Genomic DNA, 11,258 nt, shown 5'->3' with positions numbered 1-11,258 from the left:
TAAATATTCCAGGTTATATAAAGTCTTTAGAAAGAGCAGGGCCGTAGGAGAAAAACAGATATAGCAGTATTAGTAAGCAGCAATATTACTGTAGCAGAAAGGGCTGATAGGGAGGGTGAGCAGACAGCAGGAAATTTATGGGTAGAATTGAGAAATAAAAAATGTTGTTTATCGACAATGATAGAGCAATGTGAGACCTTAACAAAGAGATGAGAGAGATATGTTGAGAAGAATAATAGTGTGGGATTTTAGTTGATCATCCGCTGGGAGAAGCAAAGCACCCCAAGTGATAATGGCAGTGAACATTTTAATTGCAATTGAGATGGTTTTCTGGAATGATATTTTCCTGAACCAAAGAAAGAACAAGTCATCACGGATTTAATAATGAGTAATGAACCTGAATTAATAATCTAACAGTGAGGGAATGCTCAGCTGTCAGGAAGACATAATAATTCTCATCATGTTATTGGAATTTATTGTAAAAAAGAGTAATAGTGGGATGTGTCTGTGTGTCTATATATGTGTGTGTGTGTGTGTGACAGAGAGAGATTCAATTGAATTAGAGGCAGATAGTCTGGGTGCTTTAATGTAAAAAGAAAAGTTAGGTTTGAAATGTTAATTAGGTAAACATGGGGAAGTCTAGAAACATAGCTGTCAAGGGAATATTTGCATTTTTAAATAAAACAGACTAGATTGTTTTCGAAGGAGGGGTGAAATATGTCACCTAGCCAGGTGAAGTTTAGAAAGTGTGTTTATTTTTCCCAAAGAATTCTGATAAAACTTAGTGCTATGAGAGGTTTTTATTATCAGGGAGATAAAAGCCCAAAGACATAGTGAAACAATGGGTATTTGCATTCAAAGAGGAAGGTATGTATAAAACAGACTGTTTGTAAGGGAAGGCATTTTTAAGATTTTATAAGTGTGTGATAAAGCCTTCAGCATCTGTGCCTCAAGCTGCTGTCTCCAGGGGCTGAAGTGAAAAGTACTCGCTTCAAATTTGACTTGTTCAGGGTGTCATGTTCCTTTGTCTGGGTCTTTTAAAATCTATGTGTCTTACTGTTGCCTTAACGAAATGTAATGGGTTCAATTGATTAGGGGATTTAGAAGTTATCATAGTAGTAATTTGTAGATCTATGTATGTATTTTAAAATCATTTCTTTTATTAACAAATATTTAATTTAGTTTTACAAAAACCTATAAGAATTGGCAGTCTAATTTCTACTGAATTCAAGGCACGCATCTCGAAATGTATTCAAACTGTAAAACAAGTTGTGGCAGTTGTTTCAAGTTTCCCTTTGGTATTTGAACAGCCCAGCATTTACCATCAGCTTGTCATAACATCAGCCAACAAGACCCATAATAACTCAGAGTTTTCAAACTCTGAAAACTCAGGAAGAGCATACACTGCTGACTTGGAGAAAAACTGCTCTCAAAGTTTTAGCAATCCCTTGGGCATCAATTGTTCCTGTCCTGAGGGCAGCTTAAATCTGGTGACAAGTTAAGGTTGACAGGTCTGGTCACAAGTCCTGACATGCGGCAGAAGTGATGTCAACAAGACATTGTCACTGGGCTGTACCTACCCTGACCTCAGGTAACATGAGAACATCAGCACCACCTGTAACTGAGAGCGACACCCAGCAGTTTACAGCTGGCAGGAGACAGGGAGGGGGTGTGACATTATGGAATGGGTCTGCTAGTGACACTTAACTTGCAGATTGTCAGCGGGGCCGAGTTTTTCCCGTCCTCATTCAGTCCCGGATTAAAGATGGGGAAGATTCTCTCAGTGAAAGTGTGGGTGAAAGTGTGGAGATGGGACATGCTGTCCGCATTGTAAAATGACACCTGTCCACCCTCATAGTCCAGGAAAACCCCGATCTTCCGGGGTTCCACACTTGGGATGAGGCGATTTCCTCGAGTTGTTCCTGCAGCATAGCCGCGGTCAGGTATCAGCCACACAGTCCAATATCCAGACTCAGGTCTCAGGCAGATTCTCCCTTTCCTCTCAGCAGACTCTCGAGTCACTCCTACACCCCACTCAGTCTTGTTCCACACCTCTACCTCCCAGTAATGTCTCCCCGATGTGAATCCTTCCGATCCCAGGACACATGGCCAGGAATCAATCCTCCCCGGGGTGTCAGGGAGCTCCTGCTCTTTGTCTCCGAACCTCACACTGGTCCGGTCCTCAGACAGGATGAGCCAGGGATTCGCTGTGTCCGGATCCAGAGTCAGAGAGGCTGGAACTGGAGGAAAGTTAAAATAACACAGTCAGCGATTTAGTTTCCTGCTGCAATTTACCCAAACTCCTTCCTTTTTAAAGAGCTCACTCAGGAGATTCCTAGGAACTCTGGGGCTTCTGAAAGGCTCCGGATTCTGGAATTAGTTGCGGATCCGCACTGCGGCCACCGATATATGTCACATTCGCATGTCACATGTCACATTCGCATGTCACATACGCTGGAGCTGCCAGTGTATTCCAAACAGTTGAAGCAGATTTCACAAATTACTGGTTACATTGGGACAGCCTCAAAATTCTTTCAAATTATAAGAATGAGATGATGTCATTTTATACAAGGATCAGCGCTTAAAGATGTGACATTGTACCAGAAGACTGTCGATTATAACGTATTGAAATTAGCTACTGGGTAAACTAAAAGTCAAGAAATTAAGTGAAAATGCAGTTATAGGGAACAAAGTTCAGTTTAACATGGAAACTTTAATCACTAAACTAAAGAAGAACCACTAAACAAGCTGAACAAATGAAGAACTAAAAACAGAAAATACTGGAAAAACTCAGCAGTCTGACAGCATCGGTAGAGATACAGAGTTAACGTTTCGAAGCCGGGAGACTATTCTTCAGAGCTAAAGAGAGGTTGAAATGTGATGAAATTTGTACTGGATAAGGGGGGTGGAGCATGTGAAGCTAGATAGAGGGCCAGTGATAGGTGGAGGCAAAGGAGAGATTGACAAAGATGTCATGAACAAAAGGTCAAAGGGGGTTTTAATGGTGGTGCTAAGAGCTAACGGAGGTGCTAATAGTTGCTGATAGTGCTTACCCTTGTCCTGCTGTTATCACATTCTGCTTTCTTACCTTAATGCCACTATCAGCACCTCCTTTAGCCCTTACTACTACTATTAACACCCCTTTGTCCTCTTGTCCATGACATCGTTGTCAATCTCCCCTTTGCCGCCACCTATCGCTGGCCTTCTATCCAGTTTCACCTGGTCCACCTCTCCCCCACCTTTGACATCTCACACCTCTACTTCTCTTCAGCTCTGAGGAAGAGTCATTCGGACTCGAAAAGTTAACTGTGCCTTTCTCTCCACAGATGCTGTTAGATCTGCTGAGTTTTTCCAGCACTTTCTGTTTTTGTTTCAGTTTTCCAACATCTGCAGTATTTTGCTTTTAATCTTAGAGCAAATGAAGAAGTTGGAAAGAGTTTATGCAGGGAGCTCCGGCACTGACCCCGAGCTCAGTTGGGAGATAATAGGGACAGTCGCTCCAGGGACATGCTTTCCAGCCTCACATTGGGTGATGGTTTTTTTCTAAAACATTTTAATCAAATAACTTACTTTTGTTTGAGCAATTGTGAACCCAGTTAAGAGTATATAGTTTGGGTTTCCCTAAGACTGGTTCCCTCCCAGACTAATTGGTTACGTGGGGTGGGGGCAGGGGGGAGGGGAGGGCTGCTGATGCCATTACGAGAACTTGCCTGTTAAAATGGTTGTTCTTTGAGTAGTTGCATTTCTTCCCTCCCAGAATCCTGGAACTCCCTCCCTAACCGCATTGTGGGTGTATCTACCCCACAGGGACTGCAGTGGTTCAAGAGGACAGCTCACCCCCACCTTCTCAAGGGGCAAATAGGGATGGGCAATAAATGCTGCACTGGCCAGTGATGCCCACGCCCTGTAATTGAATTTAAAAAAAAACATGTTTTTTTGCAAAGGAGGCAGTTGACAAGAAACCAGCTTGCATTAGAGGGGGAAAAAAACGCATAAATCATTGACAGGAAACAGAGCTTCACTTAGAAGCAACTGTCAGATTGTACAGCCTGGCACTGACACAGCGTCTGCGCATGTGCACGAAGCGCTCCCTACAACTGTTGCCTCTCAAGTCAACACAGCCAATTGGAATTTGCTGCCCTCCGGCTGTTTCCGCTTCTCCAGCTGTTCTGACCCCCATGTCCATGTGCCCCTGCGTCCCAGAGCAGCTACAGGGAGCCCTGCTGTCTGCTGCAGTCCCCCTCAGGTGGCCAGACCCGCTGTTCCCCAGACCGTGCTGCAGCTCTCAGGTCCGGCACAGTGACCCACGGACCTTTCAGCAATTATCAAGGACCCGGCGCACCAGGAAGTGATGCAGAGACTTCACTCCGAAAATCCAGCAACAAAGATTACCGCGAGGGGAGAGGGGGCAAGATGCAGACACCAGGGTCAGAGAACGGGGAAGGAAATAGTAGAAGAAGCAAGTAAGGGATGGGAACCTGCTGCTGAAAGGAAGAGAGAACCGAGAAAGCGAAAAGAAACTTTTTTTTAAAAAAAGCTAAGGATTGGAAACAAGAGATATTGGAAACAGATCCCAGAGAGGGAGGGAAGGATAGTGCGGGCGCGGGGAAGGGGAGAAAATAAAGACTTTTATTCTATTTAGGAGCGTTTATCCACCCCGTTCATAAAGATGCTGTTTGATATAATCAGATCCGTTTGACATAGAAATGTGATATAATTCAGGACAAAGGAATCTATCTGAGTTTTACCGGGATTAATGACGGCGATCATTTCTCTCCACACTGTGTACTGTAAAGGGCCGGTGAATTTTTCAATGGGCAGAGTGGCACCTGCATATGGCAGCACATAAACGTCGTTGATACTCCTGTAAGCATCAAAGCATAATCAGTTTTCTCAGTTATTTTACTAAATTGTGTAGAATTTCAGTGCTGAACATGTCTTACCTCCTTGGCCGACAAGATTCCTCCTAAAATAAACAAAACACAAATATGAGTTGACAGGGACTTGCTGTCTATGTCCAGAAAGCAGGAATTAATAAATTCTAATAACAATGAAACTGGACGGACCACCCGGCGGCAACCTCGGCAACCGACAGGGAAATGAAATCTGTTGCCCTTCTTTCAGTGTCAGTGGGTTGAGGTTCTGGCGATGCTCTGGCTTTAGCTGCACTGCACAGACTGCAGCGGCTCAAGGAGGAGGCTCACCAACAGCTTCTCAATAGCAACTAAGAATGGGCAATAAACACTGAGCTTGCTAATCGCTCCCAAATCCCTGAATTAATAACACAAAACCGAGAGGGCAAAATATTAGGAAAGACGGAACAAGTTTGCACATTTTCCTTCAGAAAAGAGAGGATTGAGAGGTGACCTGAGAAAAGTCCTTCAAATTCTAAGAGGGTTTGATGGGTTAGACATAGGGAAGATGTTTCCACTTGTGGTGGAGTCCAAAACTGGTGGAGATAATCACTAATAAATCCAATAGAAATTCAGGAGAAACTTCTTTACTGGAGTGAATAGAATATAGACTCACTCTGATATGGAATAGTTAAGGTTCGTTACAAAGCGGCGTTAGTGAACAACATAATGGAGCTACACAAGTCTATGTGGGAGAAAGGAACACGAATAGGTGTGACAAATTAATGTAGTAAGATATTTCTGTGGAGTATAAACCCTAGCATAGATCTGTTGGGCAGAATGGCTGGTCTCTGTGATGCAAGCTTCCACGTCATTCACAGGATCATAGAATATGATAGCACAGAAGGAGGCCATTCAGCCTATCGCCTCTGTGCTGACTCTTAGGAAGAGAATCCAGTTCTGCTCATCCACTGCCTTTCCCCCGTGTCAGTGCAAGTTCCCTTCTTAAGCATTTATCTAATTCCTTTTTGAAGACTTATATGGATCATGCTCAAAGTTGGTGCATTCCAAAACCTACACACCGTTTGTATGGAATCAAAGGATTGTTACAGCAGAGAAGGCCATTCAGCCCATCATGCCTATGCTGGCTTTCTGAAATAGCAATTCACCTAGTGCCACTCTCTTCACCCTTTCACCATAGTCCTGCATTTTCTTTTCCTTTACTATTAATTATCCAGTTCCCTTAATGAAAGCCATGATTGAACTTGCCTCCACCATATTCAGGCAGTGTATTCCAGCTCCTAACGTTCGCTATATAAAAACAACATCCTCATGTCACCAATTCTTCTTTAGCCAATGACATTAGATCTGTGCCCGCTATTTCTCAATCCTTCCACTAATGGGAACAGTTTCTCCTTGTCTACTTTGTCCAGTCCCCTCATGAATTTGAACACCTTTATCAAATCTCCTCTCAACCTTCTCTTCTCCAAGGAGAAGTCCAGCTTCTCCAATCTACTGGTGTAAGAGACATTTTAAGAATCTTTCCTCTTATCAACTCCCAATTCTTTTGCCAATGATCCTAAATCTGCGTCCTCTAATAACTGATCCTTCAGTCATCCCCATTGAAGTGTTTTCTCTTTATTTACTCCATCTAAACCCATTATAATTTTAAGCACCTTCTATCAAGTTACCTCTGATCTAAGGAGAACAAGCCCAGCTTCTCCAATCTATCGACATAACTGTAACCTTTCACTGCTAGAACTATTTCAATAAGTTGTCTCTCAATGCTGTCCAAAACTTTTATGTCATACCTAGGAACATAGGAGCAGGAGTAGGCCATTCTGCCCTTCGAGCCTGATTTGCCATTTAAATAGATCATGGCTGATCTTCTACCTCAAGACCATCCTCCAGCACTATTCCTGGATCACTTGATGTCATTGGCATCTAGAAATCTAACAGCCTCTGCTTTGACCATATTCAATGACTGAGCCTCGACAACTCTCTGGGGTAGAGAATTCCAAAGATTTACCACCCTCTGAATAAAGAAATTCCCCCTCATCTCGGCCCAAAATGCCAACTTCTTCCTCTGAGACTGTGTCTCCTGGTCCTAGACCCTCCAGCCAGGGGAGACATGCTTCCTGCATCCACTCTGTCGAGACCTATAAGAATTTTGTACAATTTAATGAGGTCACTTCTCATTCTTCTAAACTGTAGAGAATACAGGCCCAGTCTCCTCAATTTCTCTTCATAGGAAAATCCCACTATCCCAGGGAATAGTCTGCTGAAACAAAAATAAAAATACCTGGAAAAACTCAGCAGGTCTGGCAGCATCTGCGGAGAGGAATACATTCAACTGTGTTCCTTTCTGCAGATGCTGCCAGACCTGCTGAGTTTTTCCAGGTATTTTTATTTTTGTTTTGGATTTCCAGCATCCGCAGTTTTTTGCTTTTATAATAGTCTGCTGAACATTTGTTGCCATCCTTCCATGGCAAGGATATCCTTCCTTAGGTAAGGAGACCAAAACGGTACACAATGCTCCAGGTGTGGTTCCACCAAGGCCCTATACAACTGCAGCAAGACTTCCTTACTCCTGTACTCAAGTCCCATTACAATAAAGGCCAACATAACATTTTCCTTCCTAACTGCTAGCAATATCTAAAATATAGTGGAAAACAATCCTTCAGCTCTGGCTGAGCTATTTTATAGCAGCTTAGCTTAACTTCCTGGATTTTTCTACTATTTTCACTTTTTATACAGCTCAGAATTCTATATGGTTTATTAATTGCTTTGTAACCTGTTTTGCCATCTTCAAAGATTTAAAGATGGGTCCTTCTGTCCCATTACTGAGTTTACTATTGTACTATTATAGAGTTTGTGCTGTTTTGTCTCGTTCTGCCAACAAACTGCATCATCTGAATTTTCAGTGCTGAATTTCATCTGCCATGTGCTCCCCTAGTCTACCAACCTGTACCTTCTTCAAGTCTATTACTATTTATAAACTTAATTGTTTGGTAAACTTGGCAATTGCGAGTCGGCAACAAATTTCGAACTTGTGATCTTTACCTCCAAGTCTTTAATGTCTATGATGATCAGGGTCCCTAGGACCGAACCTCAGGGAGCACCATTGTAAACCTCATGCAAAAGAAAAATACTGCGGACGCTGGCAATCTCAAAGGAAAACAGAAAATCCGGCAAATACTCAGCAGGCCTGGCAGCAGCCGAGGAGAGAGAAATGGAGCTAACGATTAAAGTCAAGATCTGAAACTTTAATTCTGTTTTTCTTATCTTCCACATGAGCTGTGGAGTATCTGCAGCATCTTCTGGTTTTGTCTCACTGCCAACTTCCACTGAGCCTGACAACACAACATCCTGTTTTCTATTCCTTAGCCAATGTTATATCTATGTTGCTTTGCATCTTGGGAGCTTCAGTTTTGCTAACACACCAGATTTGTGTTACCATGCGGTCCACTTTTTGAAAATCCATATGACAACATCAACTGCACTGCCATAACCTACCCTTTCTCTTGTTAGCAAAACACTAGGACTAGTCAGTAATTTTATACAGAATATATGTCAACATAAGCAGCAGGTATTTAACCAAAACAAATGCAATTGTATCTGCCAAAAACTTGCTAATCTGTTTGGAAATGAGCATCAGTCCCACCCACAGGCAGTCACTCTCACATTCATCATACCGCACATGCCCACACCATGTATCAAAGTCATAGAGTTATACTGCATAGAAACAGGCCCTTCAGCCCATCATGTCTGTGCTGGCCATCAAACACCTATCTATTTGAATCCCATTTTCCAGCACTTGGCCCATAGCCCTGTATGTTATGGCATTTCAAGTGCTCATCTAAATACTCCTTAAATTTTGTGAGGGTCCCTGCCTCTACCACCCCCTGAGGCAGTGTGCTCCAGATTTTTTTAAAATCTCAAATCCCCTCTAAATCTCCTGCTCTGTACCTTAAATCTATACCCCCTGGTTATCGACACCTCCACTAAGAGGAAAAGTTTCTTCCTATCTACCCTATCTATGCCCCTCATCATTTTGTATGACTCTATCAGGTCCCCCCTCAGCCTTCTCTGTTCTAAGGAAAACAACCCTAGACTATCCAGTCTCTCTTCACAGCTGAAACGCTCCAGCCCTGGCAACATCCTGGTAAATCTCCTCTGCACCCTCTCCAGTGCAATCACATCCTTCCTATAGTGTGGTGTCCAGAACTGCCCAGTAATTGTAATGGCATTATGATGTTCGTTTCAGGAGAATATTAAACTTGAGACACACAGAAATCAAAGAGAGCTGGATGTTGAGGTCTCGAAAACTCATTCCACTGACGTGACAGGTATTCCTGGGATTCTGCAGAAGGTGGGAGGCAGATCTGTTCAGTGGGAACTGCATATATGCCCCGGAATAGACAACACAATGAAATGGTTTCTGAAAATTAGTTATGAATTCTTGGGAAGATGCTGCATTTATTTCAACCTCATCACCCCTCAAGCTGTGATTTCCCTGTCACTGAGCTAAACTGAAATAATTATATTTAATTATAATTATATTCTCACCTTGAGAAATGTCAGGTCATCTTTCATTTCCATCTGCTTCTCCAACTTTGACAGTTTCTCCTCAACAGAATTTAAACTGTCTTGAATTTCGCGAAGATTTTCCTCCATTGGTTCTAGAATCCTCTCCTCTTCTTTCCTGAGATCTCGGATTAAACGCTGCTCTTTCTCAGTGAGAATCTGGTGCATTTTAATGAATTCGGATGTGATGTGGGTCTGCAGACTGCTCGACTGTTCCTACCAAAATGAAACGTGAAACATAATTAATGTCCCGCGATAAAGGGAACAAAACTAACCGAGATCCCAGAAACTCAGCACAGGGAGACTTTACCCTAATTTGGGAAATCTTCTGATTCTGCTGCTGCTCCATTTCTAGAACCGCCGATTTCTTGTCTGTGAGAGAATCAAAGGAAGATTTCACCCGATCCTGGGATTGGGAAAGAAAATCAGAAAATAAAAATGTGATACCATGAAAATGTGATCAAATAATCAGGTGATCAAATCTATTCCATTTTACCCTGTACATTCCAACAGCTTCTTTAATCGGGATGACGCGGTGCTCTCTGTGTTCCCGCGAATCCCTACAAATCAGACAGATCAATTTCTTGTCAGTTTCACAAAACAGCTTCAGTTCTTCCTGATGTTCCTCACAGTGAAGTTTACTTTCCTCCTCTTTCGGAATCAGCTTTAATTTTCGAACTTTCTCAGCCAGATTCGCTAAGACCCGACAGCCTCTGAGGTTTCTTTCCCGAAACTTCTGTCTACATTCCGGGCAGGAATTTATCTTATTTTCCCAACACTGGGTGATACAGGAGCGGCAGAAGTTGTGTCCACAATCCAGTGAAACTGGATGGGTGAAGAATTCAAGACAAATGGGACAAATTAAATCCTCTTTCAAACTCTCCTCCTGCTGTCTGGAAGCCATGTTCACACCCAGCACTTCCTGATTCAAAGAACTTTCAGTTTCAATGTCTCGGGTGACGAATGGCTGCACTTCAGCGATTGCAGCTGAAGTTCACAGCGACGCTCACGGAATGATTATGTACTCACCAGTGTCCGAATGATATGCAACAGGGGTGACCAAAGCGAGAGCACTGTGAAGGATAAATAGGGTTAGAGGATGGCAGGGGACTAATTGAAGTTAGACAAGGGAGAGTGAGGTCCCTGTAGGGTTAGCAGTGAGATGATGGCGAGGAAGAAGGGAGGAGGCGGAGATGGGCGAACTCTTTGAAATCACAGGCAGTAGGCCATTCAACCCGAAGTGCCTATACTGGCCGTTTTAAAGCTGCTCAGTTTCGCAATCAGCCAGCGACAATGCCACTACGTCATCGCCACCTGCTCAATAGGGAAGGGGGTGGCGCATCTGTGGTGTTGCTGGGCTGCTAATGCAGGGACCCAGCATAATATCTGGGGAGCTGGGTTCAAGTCCTGACAGGGCAGATGGTGGAATTTGAATTCAATAAAAAAAACCTGGAGTTAAAGGTCTAGGGATGACCATGAAGCAATTGCTATAAAAACCCATCTGGGTTTCTTCCCTTTAGGTGAGGAAAATCTGCTGTCCTTACCTGGTCTGGCCTATATGTCCATATTTAATACATGGATTGACTGTATGGGGTTGACTCTTAAATGTCCTAAGGGCAGTTTGAATGATTTTCCCTCTTAAACCTGTAAATTACACCCCATCCAAGTACACGCCCATTTGTCATCTTCCACATGCACTCAGACCATCCCAGATGGAAAGGCATCATTGACAAAAACATAATGAAAAATATCTCTTTCTACGCCCCCACATCCCTCACCCTCAATTTTTTCTGTCAATGATATTCAATCCCTGCCCTC

At 43.1% G+C, this 11,258-nt stretch overlaps 1 protein-coding gene across 1 annotated transcript; it reads right to left on the bottom strand.

Moving 5' to 3' along the window:
* Positions 1-781: 781 nt before the first annotated feature.
* On the bottom strand, positions 782-10,702 carry LOC121291910 (zinc-binding protein A33-like). The gene is made up of 6 exons (XM_041213568.1): positions 9,937-10,702; positions 9,751-9,846; positions 9,423-9,656; positions 4,944-4,966; positions 4,749-4,864; positions 782-2,240 (listed from the first exon to the last, which is right to left on the bottom strand). Exons 1-6 carry the CDS (start codon positions 10,342-10,344, stop codon positions 1,678-1,680), a joined length of 1,440 nt encoding a protein of 479 aa, XP_041069502.1. The 5' UTR covers positions 10,345-10,702; the 3' UTR covers positions 782-1,677.
* Between the last annotated feature and the right edge of the window lie 556 nt (positions 10,703-11,258).

Source organism: Carcharodon carcharias, chromosome 19, assembly GCF_017639515.1.
Source record: "Carcharodon carcharias isolate sCarCar2 chromosome 19, sCarCar2.pri, whole genome shotgun sequence".
In the NCBI taxonomy this organism is placed as follows: domain Eukaryota; kingdom Metazoa; phylum Chordata; class Chondrichthyes; order Lamniformes; family Lamnidae; genus Carcharodon; species Carcharodon carcharias.
This window is presented reverse-complemented; position numbering and strand designations above follow the sequence as displayed.

Excerpts from the sequence above, each read along its gene's own strand:
- LOC121291910 (XM_041213568.1), bottom strand. The coding sequence starts at position 10,344 with ATGGCTTCCAGACAGCAGGAGGAGAGTTTGAAAGAGGATTTAATTTGT. Across the intron at positions 9,657-9,750 it reads AGAAGATTTCCCAAATTAGG|GAACAGTCGAGCAGTCTGCA; the intron begins GTAAAGTCTCCC and ends TCATTTTGGTAG. Across the intron at positions 4,865-4,943 it reads GAATCTTGTCGGCCAAGGAG|GAGTATCAACGACGTTTATG; the intron begins GTAAGACATGTT and ends TGATGCTTACAG.